The 18,741-nt window shown below is 47.2% G+C and overlaps 5 protein-coding genes across 5 annotated transcripts; 2 read left to right on the top strand and 3 right to left on the bottom strand.

Moving 5' to 3' along the window:
• Positions 1-105: 105 nt before the first annotated feature.
• On the bottom strand, positions 106-2,348 carry JR316_0005575 (Isoprenyl transferase; the record flags this gene model as incomplete). The annotated part of the gene is made up of 6 exons (XM_047891332.1): positions 106-244; positions 296-836; positions 908-1,779; positions 1,835-2,121; positions 2,177-2,203; positions 2,262-2,348. 6 exons carry the CDS (start codon positions 2,346-2,348, stop codon positions 106-108), a joined length of 1,953 nt encoding a protein of 650 aa, XP_047748681.1.
• A 960-nt stretch (positions 2,349-3,308) lies between these two features.
• JR316_0005574 (SET domain and MYND-type zinc finger protein 6) lies at positions 3,309-4,626 on the top strand (the record flags this gene model as incomplete). The annotated part of the gene is made up of 7 exons (XM_047891331.1): positions 3,309-3,470; positions 3,523-3,552; positions 3,614-3,630; positions 3,676-3,976; positions 4,022-4,260; positions 4,317-4,445; positions 4,497-4,626. 7 exons carry the CDS (start codon positions 3,309-3,311, stop codon positions 4,624-4,626), a joined length of 1,008 nt encoding a protein of 335 aa, XP_047748680.1.
• A 7,538-nt stretch (positions 4,627-12,164) lies between these two features.
• Positions 12,165-13,179, bottom strand: JR316_0005573 (uncharacterized protein; the record flags this gene model as incomplete). The annotated part of the gene is made up of 4 exons (XM_047891330.1): positions 12,165-12,646; positions 12,682-12,952; positions 13,008-13,034; positions 13,093-13,179. 4 exons carry the CDS (start codon positions 13,177-13,179, stop codon positions 12,165-12,167), a joined length of 867 nt encoding a protein of 288 aa, XP_047748679.1.
• Positions 13,180-14,377: 1,198 nt separating this feature from the next.
• On the top strand, positions 14,378-15,533 carry JR316_0005572 (uncharacterized protein; the record flags this gene model as incomplete). Its single annotated transcript, XM_047891329.1, has 4 exons — positions 14,378-14,539; positions 14,592-14,621; positions 14,683-15,329; positions 15,386-15,533. The coding sequence occupies 4 exons, from the start codon at positions 14,378-14,380 to the stop codon at positions 15,531-15,533; spliced, it is 987 nt and encodes a 328-aa protein (XP_047748678.1).
• A 993-nt stretch (positions 15,534-16,526) lies between these two features.
• On the bottom strand, positions 16,527-17,581 carry JR316_0005571 (Isoprenyl transferase; the record flags this gene model as incomplete). Its single annotated transcript, XM_047891328.1, has 3 exons — positions 16,527-16,565; positions 16,619-17,202; positions 17,230-17,581. The coding sequence occupies 3 exons, from the start codon at positions 17,579-17,581 to the stop codon at positions 16,527-16,529; spliced, it is 975 nt and encodes a 324-aa protein (XP_047748677.1).
• Between the last annotated feature and the right edge of the window lie 1,160 nt (positions 17,582-18,741).

Raw genomic sequence — 18,741 nt, 5'->3', positions numbered from 1 at the left:
ATTCATGTGGAATTGTAACCAATGTTGAACATGCAAGGAAGCATACCGCTCATAATTTATCACCGCGTTGAAACTGCCTTCTAACTCTTCGAAGAGCGTGGGTGTCTATTTCCCACCTCGGATTTCTCTTTTGGAGTAACTAGATAACACATCGAGCCAGTCGTTCACCGTAAGCTGTGGCCACAGCTTGTCAATAAAATGTAGCTCGGCTGCTTTTGTATCCCACAGGAGGAACCCGCTTGTTCTTAAACTGATTTATCAGCGTCAGACCAACATGTAAACCCTTCGTACACACCTTTTCTCTGACGTCCTCACTATTAAGTCCACGGGAGGAATACCAGCTTGAGCGCAGTATGTACCAGCGCTGATACCAGCCTCGGTCACCGCCTTTCCTTGAGCCTGCAAAAGATTTACTGATTGAACAATTTCATCGCGGCCTCCATATCCAACCGCAATCTGTAAAAATAGCCGATCGTATTTCGACGTCGATTCTTCCAACAATTTCACGGAGTCTAAGAGTTCGCGTGGATATCCTGTCAAGTCCCCAATGATCCTCATACGAATTTGAAATAAATGGACGATTGAGGTGAACGCGAAGGTTCTGAACTCGTTTGACAGGAGTCGGAATATGCCGTCTACCTCTCCCGGCGGACGCCTCATATTTTCTGCTGAGAACGCCCAAAAGGTCAGATACCGTGGTCCCGGGTGACTGTTTAGGGTGGTGTTTTGCAGGTATCGTATCCACCACACCACAAGGTTAATAGCCGTCTGTCCCCCACAGTAATGACCATAGTCAATCGATGTTCCGAGCATTCTAGCGAACCGCCGGTTTCCATCTAGGATAAAACCAACTTACGATGACAAACCTGTGAGTCAAAGTTTCGTGAAATACATTTAGGTCGCTTACCATGCTGAGGTAACTTGATTTGGTTCCCCTTAAACGTTGTGCTTTCCTTAAATTTCGTTCTAAATGATTCCATAAACCCTTTTGTTGTTCGATAAAGGCTGGCCATCGACTCCCAAGCTAGTATTCCGGGAAGCATTAACCAAGGATACAGACTCCCCATGATAGGCCACCAGGAATATTGAGCTGCGTGTGCAGACATCAGTTGGACTTCGAGTATTCGTACAAGGATAACTTGAAGGAAAGGTCGGCCATCTTTTCCGGAGTCTAGCCACTGAAGATACGAGGAAGACGCAAGGATAGAAGCTGGGTCAGGGGTCCCGTGGAATATTGGCAAGTTGTTCATAGTGTCCATGGAATGTATCGCTTGTAAAGAGGACTGTTCATCTTCAGTCGCGTTCCGTAAAAAAAAAAAAAGAACAAGCGTTCTCACCATAAATATCGATCTCGTAGAGGGTTCCAGAACTAGCAGGAGCGTGATTACACCTCGCAACGGTAGCCACATAAGAACCGGATACACCAGCCAGAGAACAGAAATGACAATTTTCTGTAAACAACGCTGCCACGGGGACCTCAAAGCTTTGAGTTGATATTGATTGCGCAGTTTCTCGGGAAGGAGGTCATGTCCGATCATAAGTCCAAGCCTAAATAGTATAGCAGTTGGCCACTTAATATTGGATGTTGTGGCTGCATTCTCTATCTCTTCAACAAGTTTCTGAGAAGCGGAGTGTCCGTGGTCGAGCAAGTCGAGTTGACGGTTAAACATGGCCATAAATGATTCATAATCGCGAGCCAATAGGTGATCAGGAACACCGAGACGCAGTGCCACACAAGTGTTTTCAAGCACAATTGTGTCTTTCGCGCGTTTGGAAAGTCTGAAAGTCCTCATCAGTCCCTAGAGATAGGTCATGACTGTAACGAATCACTCACGGTTGGCCGTAGCGCATTTGGAAGGCAATAGTTGCATAGGTAAGGGAATGCATGACCCAAGCCTTTAAGTCATCAGTGTATCCATACGATTTAAAATCTTCAGGCAATCTCAGTTCCTCCCTTGCCTTGATCGTGATGCGCCCATGGATATTACGATGCATCCAGGCAAGCCAACTTGCCGTTTGTTCCCTTTCCTCGGACGTTCCATTGAACATCATCTCAGCAAATAAAAATGTTTTCAGAAGACGGGTCAACGGCCGACTATAAAACTCTGAGTGTGTTTGAACCTGAAGGTAATTTAGCTCACTACGTTGTGTTATTCAAGGAGAAAAGGACTCATACTGCAACGCTGATGCTAGGATGATGTGCCTAGCGTCAACGGTGAATAAAAGGTGTACATAGGCGGAGTCTTTGACACATGACATACCTCGAGGATTAATGCAGTTCCTGAGGCAAAAAGACTCATAGCTGCACCAATTTGGGGGCGAAGGTCACTGATGATGTCGTTCCTCATGAATCGTGTATATCGCAGACGGATTGCTGATGGAAAAGCAAGGCATCCCGACAGAACAAGCAAGATTGTGCGGTATGCGAAACAATTAAAACACAACGGGCTGACGAGTACAAAGAAGACTGTCGCATGGAATGCGCTCCGTATGTCAAGTGGTCTCTCTTCCACCTGAAAGTCGTCAGCTTCTGCAAAGCCAGTCCGAGAAATGTGCGGGACAGTATTGGTGTCCATTGAGGCGTTGAGGAACTTTTACCTGCATCGATATCAGCGTATATTTATGTCGAAATGGCACACGTTCTAAGAGATCACATATCAACATCTATCCCGAGGCTAATTTGACAATAATGTTAAGACCATTGCACAAATGACATCGAAGCTTGATAGATGTCTAGAATCCGGCTAGCAAAGATCGACTGTGGCTTTGGAACAGATTAGCTACAGTGACCGAATGAGATATACATAGTTTAGCCGGGAGCATAAAAATAGAATACCTTAGCACATTCAAAGACAGCTTGAATTCCGCCTAACGTTTTCATGCAAGCACTAAGTGTGGATTCGATTTTTTAGAACGACGCGTCTTTCACAATAAAAAAGAGTCGGGGGTACTTACTCCACTGGTTACACTGGTTAGCTTCGAATCCAAGCGTAACACTCACTATTAGATGGTTGTTAGTGCAAAACTTCTCGCCAACTTTAGGATTAGTTGCTCTGAAATACGGATTCAGAGATGTAGAAAAATTGCTGCTAAATAGCATCTAGAAGTAATTTTTTTGTGGCTAAAATATCAAATGAGTGACCTTTCAAAGAGAAAGTCAGGGGCTTTACGCGTCAGCCATTGAATCACGTTATCGTTTTCTGTTTTGCCGGGATCGTGATCAGTGCCGAACAAAAACATGGATCCAAGAGATCGCACCTTTGCCAGTTTCATTCACGTCACCCAGCTCGAGACAGAGTTTTGGAGAGATGGCGAACCTCTTCGACACGGAGTACACACCTATTGAGGGTGTTCATATTCTCAGTGACTCCAGCTACAGGAAGCACGTTCGAAAGTTGCCCGTGCTCACATGTGAGACCTGCAAAAAGCGAAATGGGGAGAAAGGGGTTGAAGTTAAAAGATGCCAAGGGGTATGTTTTCGAGGTTGGACTCACGTACTTGTTAACTTCATCCTTGAAGTAGTGCTGGTCCGTCGGATTCTGCTCGAAGGAGGTCAGCATGTTCTTTTGGGGTTAAAGGCGATATGTTTACTTGAGTTTTGCTTTTTTATTAGTGCCAACGATCCCTTTGGTACGCTTCTCTTCTCTCCGACTATACCTTATTCATTCAATCCAGGCCCATACACAAAGAAAATTGTCGAACCTTGCAGTCGGTGCTTGACCTGGAGGAACTCGCTCGGCACTTTTATTCTGAACCGTTCCTTCTCCACTATCTGAGGGTTGCACTCATCTTGAAACTCGGCCTCTTATCACCTTCGTACTTGCCCCCTGCAGATCGTTTCCCATCCATCATCGTCCATTTACACATGCACCCGACCTCCCAGGAACACGAAATGGGCATCTATTCAGGCAAAATCGACGCGTTGGGCAAGGAAAAAATCCCTGGACATCTCACCGTAGGAATCAGCAACGAGCCTGTAAGTTATATACCTCTCACCGGCTCTTCGAGCATCCGCGATCAGGAACACGCCATGATGGTTCGGTCCTTCAAAGAGGCCAGAAAGGAGGCAGACGCCCACGGCCGAAGCACCAACCCAATAGTGATGGTGGATTTCGGGTACAACAGGGAGCTCATTAACGTCGGGATTGAGATAACTCCCGACGCTTTTGATACTGCACGGGGAAATCCTCCTCCACACGCTGTGATCCCTGCACCACTCCCCCCGCTATCTTTTCCTCTTGACGTACACGCTGTGTTGGGGTGAGTCCAAAACACCTGCATCAGATAACAACAATACGATTCATCGTCCTCTGCAGACTGGCTGGGAAGTACATCAAGCTCGATCAAGACGACAAATTAAAACTTTGCCGAGATTTGCGTACAATTGACAAAGTCTTTATGTATCGCAAAGCTCAGTATCTCGTACATGGAAAGGGGCCATCGTTGTAGGTTCGTGGGAGGAAGGTTTCCAATCCATAGTCAATGACGAGAGGTAGCGACGCGGAGAGCACGGTCAAGCAAGAAAGTGGAGATTTGGGAGGGATGTTAGAGCCCAGAAATCCGGAAGAAGAGAAACGGCAGCCAAAAGCGCTTCAAACACTTTCTAGGCAGTTCCGTCATCTCTGAGGATTGGCTGTCTCCAACACCCCGCCCATATCTTGTACGTTGAAAACATCGGATTGCTCGCTTACTCGGGCGCTTGTGTTTGAACTAGACCGAAAAAGGTAAAAATCTATTTATAACTTCAAAAAACAACCTTGTCCGAAATGTCCAACCCTCTTCTAGTATCAAACTTCAAGGGTTTCCCCTCCCCCGAAGGGCAGTGAAACAAAGTGACGGGGTGAGGTCCCCCCGACACAAGGTGAGTTAGTAGGTTGCACGGTAGTAGGTGAAATATACATGTTTCAAACAAGACAAAATCTGTGGAACAAGTCAGTCAAAGTTTACGCAGCATCAGAAACACCAACTTAATAGTTGGTAGTTATCCAAACTCGAAGTCGATACATAGCATCAAGTCGAAAATGGGCACGTAGCGCCAAGTGCGAAATGTTGTGTCGTGCGCCGGTGCGACGGAACTGATAGAGCTGCACTCGCTCGCCAGAACTCGATACGTAGTGTGTTGGAAATGGGCCCCACTCGCCGGAATTCAATACATGGCGTCACGACCTTTGCCCGCTCGCCGGAAGTCGATACATAGTGTCAAGTTGAAATTCAGCCCCAACTCGCCAGAACTCGATGCATTTCACCCACTCGCCGGAAGTCGATACGTGCAATGGGCCCAGGTCACAACCTTCACCTGCTCGCCGGAAGGCGATACGTAGTGTCAATGGACCCCACTTCACCACCACTCGATACGACCGTCTGGCCACTGTGCAACAGAACTTGATAGGTCCAGCCGGTGACCCAGTCTTGTCTGTTGCTAGCTGCAAGCGTCGAGACACAGCTCGCCGGAACTTGATACATAACGTTGAGTTAAAATCTGTAGCCAATTAGTTAGTAGTTCATACCCAACACTAACATAACAACTTACAGTGTAGCCTGGTTCCCCGGACTTCCAAAAATCGAATTAAACCTTTTCCCAACTCGCGGGGGCTCGATACATAGTGTCACGTCCAAATCTGTATCCAGTAGTTAGTACATAGTACCTGACACTCATAAACCAACTTACAGAGCGGCTCGGCGGACCTCCAAAAATCGAATTACAACTTCTTCTAGCTCGCCGGGTCTCCACACATAGTTTCAAGTCAAAATCTGTATCAAGTGAGTTAGTAATTAATACCAAAGACGAGTATATGGACTTACATTGCACTACAGTTCACTGGACCTCGAAAAATCGAATCAGAACCTTCTCCTAGCTCTCCGAGCCTCCATGCACAATTAGTTAATAGCTCATACCCAAGAGTGATATATGAACTTACAATGTAGCCAGGTTCGCCGGACGTCCAAAAATCAAATAAAGTTTTATCACGTCCAGTGGCCTCAAAAAATAGCGTCGGATTGAAATCTATGACTAATTAGTTGGTACCCAACACCCCAGACTCATGGACGAACTTACATTGCAACACAGCTCGGCGGACCTCCAAAAATCAAGTCGAAATCTTGACGAGACAGTACACAATCAGTTAGCGCCTCATACCCAAGACTAATGTAAGGACTTACCAAGTGCCATAGTATCTCCCTGCTCGCCGGAACTCGATACATAGCGTCGAGGCAAAATCTATGTCCAACTAGTCAGCACACAATCCCAAAGACTAATGTACAACCTTACCATGTCGGCGGACGTCCAAAAATCGATTCAGAGTGTAGACCCGAGGTTAGGACAAGGTAGTATCATGGTGGAAAATGGGTAGCACAATGGTAGGCAACACAACCATACGGACAGCATGGGTGCAAACAAGACGGATGAAAACACCTCAAGGTTGGTGCCCTCTTTATACTCTTTCCTTCCCCAATTTTTTCAGATCATGTGCTATCGCATCAACCCAATCACGCTAGTCTAGCCTCATCATTTCATTAGTTTCCACCTTCGTTCGTAACTACATGCCATAACTTTTTTCTAGGAGTACTGCACTCTCCTCCCTCCTATCCTTTCACAGACAGTATATTCAGCACTCAAAAAACCACTCTAACCCTTTCCAAAGGCCTGCAAATCCTCGTAAATCCCGCGGTAAGCTCACACTTGTATCGTTTGTATTTCCCGCTGTATTACGTCTTTTTTTTGCTGTTGCTCTCCGAACGACTTCTATTCCGGCACTGATCATTGATTTCAATTTTGCAACGCCTCTAGCTTTGATCTTATTCTTGTAACTCGTCCCCTATTTTCCGCGGCTCTTGAAGCACTCGACCTGGAAAAACAGTGCGTATTCGCTAATCGCTGCGCATCCCAGGCTGGACATTCAAAATGTCCACCGACAACGGTACAGAATGTGCTACACTCCCAACTTAAGTGTCGTCAGCTCTTTCCTGCTGGCATAGTCTAAATGTTACCTGGTCAGTGCGCGTCCGAAGAGACTCTCCCCACAGGAATGAAATCTCGCCTATCTCATTTTGGGCTTAGTTTATGTCATTGGAACGCAAACTCAAATCAATCCCGAGGCTTGTCGTCGACGTCATAGGTAAGTACAACGCCTGTGTTTTCTTTGTACTCAACTAATGCTGTTTGTTCAAGGAAATAGCATTCATCCAAGTCGACTAACAATTGTGTCGGACATCCCATTTCGCCCTCAAAGTCCGACAAACATCAAATCGCATTTTACATCCTCTACTTGGCTATTAGGAATCTCGCTGCTCAGGTACAGGCGCTCCCCGCAAACAGATTAATTCCATGTTCTGGCAGCTATATGTTACGTTCCTTGGAAGGTGACCGCGTCATTGGCATCAAGAAGTATAATGAAATCGTATCTACCCGATTTTAGATGTGCATTACCACTTGTGTAATTCAACAAACAACGCGTATTCCCGGGTGCGTTGAATCACATAGATCTGCACAAAGTAAATCTAGAACAATAATAACTTACAGATCTACTCGGAACAACACGCTTTGTCAACCACACCACGTACGTCCTTCTCCTCCCCCCATTCGCTTTTCGACCGCGTTTCAATCTATTTCTCTACGCTCGCTTCCAGAAATAGACTCTATTTCGTAACAGTCCGGACTTTAGAAGCTCAGCAAGATGGGAGAGTTACACATACGTGGCAGGCATTTCCGCACCGTTTCGCAATTTGGGGGGTTTCTAGGTATGTTTTTGCATTTGTAGGGGATGTATTAGTCATGTTCAATGTGTCTGTAGATGTTCCAGAGCAACGGAGTTGTATGGTGGCGTCTAAATTAGATTTTTGGACATACGTTAAACCAGAGGTTTTGACGCGTATTTTGTAGATATGTCGCATTTTGAGGGGTTCTGGGTACGATTTAGTAATGGTAGGGGCTGTGCCAGCTATGTTTAATGTGCCTGTGGATGGTACACAGCGACGGAATTAGAATTTTACAGTCAATTTTGATTTTCGTACAGTACATTAAACTATATATTTTAACGTGTTTGAGCTGTGAAAGCGACATAAAAACAACTTGGAGAGACGGGGAAGCTCCTGATAAGAGCTTTAAACAAAAATAATTTAGAGTTCCAGTGGAATTGCGTGCAACAAAAGCTAAGCGCCCAGAGGCTCAATACACACGATACTGCAACATACAAGCTTAGTACACCCCAGTCTCTGCTATATCATACTGAATACACTCATACCTACCCCTATACATCTCACAGAATCGCCCAAGCGACCCCCAGACATATTTCAAGTTGACAATTCCATAACCTCCGGCTCCTCGCCTCCAGCCTCAATTCCGCAATTACGCTCATTTCAACAGCTTTCTCTCGTTTCCATGCTTCCTTGGCACTAGCCCAAAATATCTCGGCTATGCCCGAGGTCCAGAAGACAGACGGAAATGAAATTTGTTGTGTAGCATTTCGAGGAGGATACGTACGTGGCGGGTGTTTGCAGGCCGTTTCCGTTGTTTTCTGCATTTTTTGCGGGTTTGGGGGGCGGAGTACGTTAGGGTCTGTGTGTAGAGATGTGGGTATGAGCTTTGGGTGGGTTGGTGGCATGAAATTTTGGATCTCGAGTGTTGTGATTGGATTTGACGAGAGATTGCATTGGCATACGTACATACGTGAAATGGACACTTCGAGAGGTTCCAGTACTATGTAGTATTGATATGCAAAGTGGTATATGAGCCAAGAAAGTGACCTGAGCATGCACTTGAAAAATTTTGAAGGAAATGTTTTAGCAGTTGTCATTAAGCGCCGAATACACGCATCTCTAGATACACAACAAACACGATAGATACATGTACATGAATACACCCAATGAATACCCCCCTAACCCGCCAGCTACTGCTCCTCTCAAGTCAAGTCAACAATCCGACTTGGAGACCCAACCAAGCGGACATCATCCTCCTCTCCCAGATCTCCATTCCACCTCGTTCCAAACGGCTCTTTCCCCTCTGACCCTGCAACACAATTAGCTCTGTTGTCAGCTAACGTAGTAACACGTAACGCACTAGCACTAGCATCGATGATTGATAAAAAAAATTTTTGCGAGTAGAAGACAAAGTTCCAAGTGCCCGTCGTGTTGTACTTGCGAATCGGGGCGAATATGTACGTCTGGGGGTTTCTTGGTTGAGAATAGTACTACCCCTGAGTGAGGAGTCGAGGTTGAATGTTCTTTGAACCTGAATTTTCAAGGTCATCAGCTCTCGACTTTGCAAAAATGTCCAAAAACACGAAAATGCTATCGACACAGAAACACCGAAACAGGCCACATCCACACCTTGACTACACATTGAAACCGAAAATTGAATCACGTCTCACCAAGTAGACACCCGCGCGAGTCGAAACTCCACATGCAATGAACGCAAAATGCGTTAAACGACCCCCCCCCTCCTCCTCCCTGAATTCTCGAAATAACGTATTTTCGATACGTTTTCCTCGCTCATCGGCACGGAAGGCCTGTTCGGATCGCGGTGACGTTAGATGGATACGACTAGTCTGCTGGTTCCATATTGAAAGAAGGTTGTGGGATGTGCATTTCGCTGGATGTTCGTATTGTGCTGTTTGGGTTGAATTCAGTTTGAGAATGAAATCACGATGGGTTTGTATAATACACACATAGTTGGCAATTTAAGCGAGTCTGATTAAATTGCGAATGCATTGAGTCTGATTAAACTGCGAATACATTCGGGCGAAGCAGCGAAACGCGAGTGGGATATGAATTGAGAACTTCAATTGAAAGACGGAGATTAACCTCCCGATACACGAGTAGACATCGTAAACAAGACCGCTGTGAGCAGAAGAGTGTGTATTAGACACAGATAATATTACGAGGACACAGATCTGGATGAATATGAATCGACGGCGCATCGCGTAACGACGTACTAGCGCAGACGGAGGTGGGTGGATGTCCGAGTCGCGTCGTAACGGCATGTTATTATTGTGTATGGACGTACAGGGGGCGTGGAAATGTATAAAAGGGACACGAACTTGGCTTTGGAACCCCATCTTCTGGTTCTCTCCACTGCTCTCCTCTCCTGACATCTCCCGCCCTCCGTCCATCCCACCGGTGTACTGCGATGACAAGTAAGTGCTTCTTGGTGTCCTCCACTCATTGTGCTGCGCGCTGACTCCTACACGGTGTTTCCCAGCGACACGGCCTTGACGTGTAAGTGTTTTCTATTTGTCTGCTGTCTGGATATGCGCTGACCCTTCATGGTGCCCGACCTCTTCTAGGTGTCTGGAACGCGACACGACGCAACGTTCGGCGAGATGAGCAAGCACGTTTGACCTTTGGACAGTGCAGTGACGAGACGAGAGGCTGAGGGTGCATGGTAAGCAAACCGCATGGTGACTTCTGAACAGCACACTTACCTTTCTCCTGACATATCCCGCCCTCTGCTCATCTAGCCAATATACAACGATGACAAGTGAGTGCTCCTCCCTGCACGCTGTCTCCTAGTGACACGGTATTAATGTTTTCTAGCTGTCTGGAACCCGACGCGAGACCCATAGCACAGTGACGAGACAAAAGGCTGGCGGTGCATGGTGAGCAAACCGCATGGTGACTTCTGAACAGCGCACTTACCTTTCTCCAGACATCTCCCGCCCTGTGCTCATCCAGCCAGTGTACGGCGATGACAAGTAAGTGTCCCAGGCTTGTTGTGCTGCACGCTGACTCCTACGCAGTGTCTCCCATTGACACGATATTAACGTGTTCCTAGCTGCCTGGAACGCGAAGCGCTGTAACGAGACGAGAGGCTGGCGGTGCATGGTGAGTAAACCGCTCGTTGACTCCTAAACAGCGCACTTACCTTTCCCGCCATGTCTTTCCCCGGCAAGGTTCTTTGTATACGCCATGATGAGGAGTTGGTGAACAAACAAGGTGACGTGTAAGTACTTGTTGAGTCGTCCGCTGTCTGGATGCTTGCTGACCCTTTATGGTGCCCGACCTCTTCTAGGTGTCTGGAACGCGACGCGACGTTTGACGAGATGAGCAGGCCAGTTTGACCTTTGGACAGTGTGGTGACGAGACGAGAGGCTGAGGGTGCATGGTGAGCAAACCGCTTGGTGACTCCTAAACAGCGCACTTACCTTTCCCGCCATGTTGAGGAGCTGGTGAGCAAACGAGGGAACATGTAAGTCCCTCTGGTCGTCTGCTGGTAGCATTGTATGCTGACCTTTGATTGTTGCCCGACCTGCCCAATCAGTCTCTGCCCGCCCCTCTTCTCAGCAACCACCTCTAAAGATCACCCTCCTCTCCATCATCGACGTCGTCCTCGCCCCTCATCGCGCTGCCACGCCCCTTCCAGCTATCTGGACACGACGCCGATGACGACTGACCCCTTGAACGCCGCAAAACCATGCCCGGCACACAATTGGACAACATGCAAGTGCTCTGTGGTCCGCTGTATGCAATGCGTACTGACTGTTTGTGTGGTCCCTGACCTCTGCCAGCTGTTGCGACGTGATGCCGACGATTGGTGTCAAGAGCCCACTGACGGCCCCTGAACAGCGCAGAAACCTTGCCCATAGCACGCCCCTCTGCCCGCATCGACGGTTTCTTTTCCGTCGTCTCGTTGCGATATGCGCTAGGGCTACCTGACCTCTGCCAGGTGTCTACAGGTCACAGAGCACAGGTCTGCGCGCCATATTGAGCTGACTATGATGGGTGTGGTCAGTGTTGAAAGCTGTTGAAAGAGAGAGGAGGTACGCACAGTGAGTGTGTGGGGGTCTTTTACAGCCCTTTGGAGCTGACCCCGGACAGCGCATCCCACTGTTGTGTGGTGTCGAGTACGATGGCGACGGGTACGTATCTCTTAGTTCGGTCTGCCCATTGTGGTGTGTGCAATGCTTCTCTATCCAGGTTGTTGTTGCTGATCGCTGGACAAGGCACGCCGCAACTCTACATCGACGACCTCCTCTTTGCGATATGTGCTGACTTTTAGGGCTGCTGCATGTCGAGCTGACTAGAACGGGTGGGTTCAGTGTTGAAGGATGTCAAAACACGGAGCGGGTGAGTGTGGGGGCCTTTTACAACTGTTTGGAGCTGACCCCAGACAGCGGACAATCGATCTACGCCATGCGGCCGACGCGTAAGTGCTTCGTTGGGGTATGATGCTAATCCATCAATAGCGCACAGGCGCTTTGACCTGGAAAGAGAAGTTGGAGGGCCAGATAGGGTGTTGATGAGGCGGTGAGGAGAGGCGCGATCCCAGACATGGCGACGGTGTTCTGCACGCACAGACGTTGTGGTGTTGGCATGCGGAGTAGCGATGGATGAGTGGTGTCGAGTACAATGGCGACGGGTAAGTGTTGAAGGGTGTTGAGGAATGGCAGAGTAGCGACGGAAGGACCCGCTGTGTGATATTCCAGAGGCGAGTCCAAGCCTAAATAGTATATATTGGATGTTGTGGCTGCATTCTCTATCTCTTCAACAAGTTTCTGAGAAGCGGAGTGTCCGTGGTCGAGCAAGTCGAGTTGACGGTTAAACATGGCCATGAATGATTCCAATAGGTGATCAGGAACACCGAGACGCAGTGCCACACAAGTGTTTTCAAGAATTTCGCGCGTTTGGAAAGTCTGAAAGTCCTCATCAGTCCCTAGAGATAGGTCATGACTGTAACAAATCACTCACGGTTGGCCGTAGCGCATTTGGAAGGCAATAAATGCATGACCCAAGCCTTCAAGTCATCAGTGTATCCATACGATTTAAAATCTTCAGGCAATCTCAGTTCCTCCCTTGCCTTGCTCGTGATGCGCCCATGGATATTACGATGCGTCCAGGCAAGCCAACTTGCCGTTTGTTCCCTTTCCTCGGACGTTCCATTGAACATCATCTCAGCAAATAAAAATGTTTTCAGAAGACGGGTCAACGGCCGACTATAAAACTCTGAGTGTGTTTGAACCTGAGGGTAATTTAGCTCACTACGTTGTGTTACTCAAGGAGAAAAGAACTCATACTGCAATGCTGATGCTAGGATGATGTGCCTAGCGTCAACGGTGAGTAAAAGGTGCACATAGGCGGAGTCTTTGACACATGACATACCTCGAGGATTAATCCAGTTCCTGAGGCAAAAAGACTCATCGCTGCACCAATTTGGGGGCGAAGGTCACTGATGATGTCGTTCCTCATGAATCGTGTATATCGCAGACGGATTGCTGATGGAAAAGCAAGGCATCCCGACAGAACAAGCAAGATTGTGCGGTATGCGAAACAATTAAAACACAACGGGCTGACGAGTACAAAGAAGACTGTCGCATGGAATGCGCTCCGTATGTCAAGTGGTCTCTCTTCCACCTGAAAGTCGTCAGCTTCTGCAAAGCCAGTCCGAGAAATGTGCGGGACAGTATTGGTGTCCATTGAGACGTTGAGGAACTTTTACCTGTATCAATATCAGCGTATATTTATGTCGAAATGCCACACGTTCTAGGAGATCACATATCAGCATCTATCCCGAGGCTAATTTGACAATAATGTTAAGACCATTGCACAACTGACATCGAAGCTTGATAGATGTCTAGAATCCGGCTAGCAAAGATCGACCGTTGGTCTGAAGATGTGACGATTATCGAGGCAGATGGGATTCCAATGCAAGACCAATAACAATGCAACACGAGTCGATGTTACAAGGGGATGTTCCCGAGTTGTAATATTTCATTGTAACTGCAATACTTACTGGCAATTTGTATAGAATGTGTTCAGTGTACAACAGACTGTTAAGGAGCTATGATCACTTATTGTTATTCGCATCTTCGTTACATCAGCCGCTTACCTGCTTCGACATCAATTTGAGGGCTTTGGAACAGATTAGCTACAGTGACCGAATGAGATATACATAGTTTAGCCGGGAGCATAAAAATAGAATACCTTAGAACATTCAAAGACAGCTTGAATTCCGCCTAACGTTTTCCTACAAGCACTAACTGTGGATTCGATTTTTTAGAACGACGCGTAATTCACAGTACAAAAGACTCGGGGCTAGTTAATCCACTGGTTAGCTTCAAATCCAAGCGTAACACTCACTATCAGATGGTTGTTAGCGCAGAACTTCTCGCCAACTTTGGGATTAGTTGCTCTGAAATACGGATTCAGAGATGTGGAGAAGTTGCTGCTAAATAACGTCTAGAAGTAATTTGTTTGTGGCTAAAATATCAAATGAGTGACCTTTCAAAGAGAAAGTTAGGGGCTTTACGCGTCAGCCATTGAATCACGTTATCGTTTTCTGTTTTGCCGGGATCGTGATCAGTGCCGAACAAAAACATGGATCCAAGAGATCGCACCTTTGCCAGTTTCATTCACGTCACCCAGCTCGAGACAGAGTTTTGGAGAGATGGAAAACCTCATCGACACGGAGTACACACCTATTGAGGGCGTTCACATTCTCAGTGACTCCAGCTACAGGAAGCACGTTCGAAAGTTGCCCGTGCTCACATGTGAGACCTGCAAAAAGCGAAATGGGGAGAAAGGGATTGAAGTTAAAAGATGCCAAGGGGTATGTTTTCGAGGTTGGACTCACGTACTCGTTAACTTCATCCTTGAAGTAGTGCTGGTCCGTCGGATTCTGCTCGAAGGAGGTCAGCATGTTCTTCTGGGGTTAAAGGCGATATGTTTACTTGAGTTTTGCTTTTTTATTAGTGCCAACGATCCCTTTGGTACGCTTCTCTTCTCTCCGACTATACCTTATTCATTCAATCCAGGCCCATACACAAAGAAAATTGTCGAACCTTGCAGTCGGTGCTTGACCTGGAGGAACTCGCTCGGCACTTTTATTCTGAACCGTTCCTTCTCCACTATCTGAGGGTTGCACTCATACTGAAACTCGGCCTCTTATCACCTTCATACTTGCCTCCTGCAGATCGTTTCCCATCCATCATCGTCCATTTACACATGCACCCGACCTCCCAGGAACACGAAATGGGCATCTATTCAGGCAAAATCGACGCGATGGGCAAGGAAAAAATCCCTGGATATCTCACCGTAGGAATCAGCAACGAGCCTGTAAGTTATATACCTCTCACCGGCTTTTCGAGTATCCGCGATCAGGAACACGCCATGATGGTTCGGTCCTTCAAAGAGGCCAGAAAGGAGGCAGACGCCCACGGCCGAAGCACCAACCCAATAGTGATGGTGGATTTCGGGTACAACAGGGAGCTCATTAACGTCGGGATTGAGATAACTCCCGACGCTTTTGATACTGCACGGGGAAACCCTCCTCCACACGCTGTGATCCCTGCACCACTCCCCCCGCTATCTTTTCCTCTTGACGTACACGCTGTGTTGGGGTGAGTCCAAAACACCTGCATCAGATAACAACATTACGATTCATCGTCCTCCGCAGACTGGCTGGGAAGTACATCAAGCTCGATCAAGACGACAAATTAAAACTTTGCCGAGATTTGCGTACAATTGACAAAGTCTTTATGTATCGCAAAGCTCAGTATCTCGTACATGGAAAGGGGCCATCGTCGTTTGATGGAAATTTCTAGGTTTGTGGGAGGAAGGTTTCCAATCCATAGTCAATGACGAGAGGTAGCGACGCGGAGAGCACGGTCAAGCAAGAAAGTGGAGATTTCGGAGGGATGTTAGAGCCCAGAAATCCGGAAGAAGAGAAACGGCAGCCAAAAGCGCTTCAAACACTTTCTAGGCAGTTCCGTCATCTCTGAGGATTGGCTGTCTCCAACACCCCGCCCATATCCCATCAAATTTACTTGTACGTTGAAAACATCGGATGCAAGTTCACTGAGGGATCTCGAAGAGTGACCAGCGAACACCACAAGACCGTGTGCCGGGAGTATAATGCCCATTACAAGGACGGTTTTTCGCTCCTGTCACTGAATTATTGCACTCGCCTTGAACGATTTCGTTGTTATAAGGTAGGACTGTAACGGTTACCTGCATAAATCCATGTTTTGGTTTCAGGGGCTTTGCCTAACTCACCTCTTGAGAGCACCGCCTTGAGCCTAATTCCGTTATTTGTGTGGGTAAATGTAGGCGATAGGGATAAAGGGGGAATAAGGTGGCGGGGCAATTACTAGCGGCTAGAGGAGAGAGGAAAGGTTCATGAATGTGTGCACGATTTTTGAACCCATACATACTTCGGTTATTTGCGAACGGAGTTTCAACCCGCGAAGCGCCGCCGTGAACGGCACACAAAGGCATGCAGCCCACATCGGCGTTTCGGCCTACCGTTTGTGTATGATACTTTTTACAACTTTCATCCCGACCTGGCACCAGAACTTGACCAGAACACTATCCAAACCAATTACCTGACTCTCAGAGACTTAATATACTCATGGTTTCTAGAGGATCGATAGTCGAGTACTACCAAGTCAATTTTAAAGTAAAATCTAAAGTCTATGCTCATTGAAGTATCATGTAGCTACCTCCCCCCTCGTATTTCTCTTTTGGAGTAACTGGATATGACATCGAGCCAGTCATTCGCTGTTAGCTGGGGCCAGAGCTTGTCAATGAAATGTAATTCAGCTCCCTGTGAGTCCCAAAGGAAGAACCCGCTTGTTCTGAAATTCATCTGTCAACGTCATAGGATATGAATTGCAACTTGATTACACACCTTTGCTCTGACGTCCTCACTATTAAGTTCACCGGGGGGAATATCGATTTGGGCACAGTATGTGCGAGCACTAATAGCGGCCTCGGTCACCGCCTCTCCTTGAGCCTGCAAAAGTTTCACTGATTGAACAATTTCATCGCGCCCTCCATATCCAATCGCAATCTGCAGAAACAGTTGCTTATATTTTGAGGTCGATTCTTCCAGCATTTTTACAGAGTCCAAGAGGTCACTTGGGTAACCTGTCAAGTTCCCGACCACTCTGACACGAATTTGGAATAGATGAACGATCGAATTGAACGCGAGGCTTCTAAGCTCGGCTTTCATAAGATGGAATAAGCCTTCCACCTCTCCCGGCGAACGCTTCAGATTTTCTGCTGAAAATGCCCAAACTGTGAGATACCGCAGTCCAGGGCCATTGCATACGGTGGTATTTGGCATATACCTTAACCACCACTCCAAAACATGACCAGCCGTTTGCGCCCCATGCTGATGACCATAGAGAACCGGCTTTCCGAGTGTTCTGGCGAATCTGCGATTTCCATCCATGACAAAACCAACTGGCGATGGTAGGTCACTAGGTTTATCTGTTGGTGATATATTCAATCACTTACTATGCTGTGGTATCTTGGTTTGTCCCCGCTTAAACGTGACACTTTCCTTAAATTTCGTTCTAAATGATTCCATGAACCCTTTTGTTGTTCGATAAAGGCTGGCCATCGACTCCCATGCTAGTATTCCGGGAAGCATTAACCAAGGATACAGCCGCCCCGTGTTATGCCATCGAGAATATTGATCTGCATGCGCAGACATCAGTTGAGTTTCGAGTACACGTACAAGAATCACTTGAAGTAGAGGGCGGCCATCCTTTCCAGAGTTTAACCATTGTAGGTATGATGGAGACGCAAGGAAAGAAGCTGGACTAGGCGTCCCCTGAAATAAAGGCTGGTCGCGCATAATGTCCATGGAATGTATCGCTTGTAAAGAGGACTATTCATCTTCAGTCGCGTTCCGTGGAAACACAAACATTCTCACCATAAATATCGATCTCGTAGATGGCTCCAGAACTAGCAAGAGCGCGATTACTCCTCGTAATGGTAGCCACATAAGCGCCGGATACACCAGCCAGAGAACAGATATAAATATCTTCTGTAAACAACGCTGCCACGGGGAACTCAAGGCTTTGAGCTGGTATTGATTGCGCAGTTTCTCGGGAAGGAGGTCGTGTCCGATCATGAGGCCAAGTCTTAATAGTATAGAAGTTGGCCAATTAATATTGGATTTTGCGGCAGCATTCTCTATTTCTTCAACGATTTTCTGCGAAGCTGAGTTTCCGTAGTCGAGCAAATCAAGTTGACGATTAAACATGGTCATAAATGAATCATAATCACGAGCCAATAGGTGATCTGGAACACCGAGGCGCAGTGCCGCACAAGTGTTTTCAAGCACAATTGTGTCTTTCGCTCGCTTGGAAAGCCTGGATAACACCGCCAGTCCGTTAAAATTAATTCTGTACATCATTGAACAACACTCACGGTCGGCCATAACGCATTTGGAAGGCGATAGTTGCGTAGGTAAGTGAGTGCATAACCCAAGCCTTTAAGTCATCAATATAACCATATGTTTGAAAACCTTCCGGTAGCCGTAGTTCTTCGCGTGTCTTGCCTGTGATGGGTCCATGGATGCTGCTATGCGTCCACCGAAGCCAGCTCGCCGTTTGTTCCTTTTCCTCCGACGTTCCATTGAATATCATCTCCACAAATAAGAATGTCCTCAGAAGACGGATCAATGGCCGACTGTAGAACTCTGAGTGCGTTTGAACCTGATCCAATTCAGCTCACCACGTTGCGTTATGCAAAGAAGAAGAAAATCCGTACTGCAATGCTGATCCCAGGATGATGCACCTAGTCAATGGTCAATTAAAAGAGTGCATCCAAAGCTACCTTCGGAGCATCACCTACCTCAAGAATTAATGCAGTACCTGATGCAAAAAAACTCAGCGTCGCACCCGCTTGCAGGCGAAGGTCACTGATTATGTCTCTTTTCTTGAACTGGGGAAACCTCAGGCGGATTACTGATAGGAGAACCAGGCATAGCGCCAGAACAAGGAAGAGCGTGCGGTATGC

Source organism: Psilocybe cubensis, chromosome 5 (genome assembly GCF_017499595.1).
Source record: "Psilocybe cubensis strain MGC-MH-2018 chromosome 5, whole genome shotgun sequence".
Lineage (NCBI taxonomy): Eukaryota > Fungi > Basidiomycota > Agaricomycetes > Agaricales > Agrocybaceae > Psilocybe > Psilocybe cubensis.
Note: the sequence above shows the minus strand (reverse complement) of the source record. Positions and strands in the feature narration are given on the sequence as shown.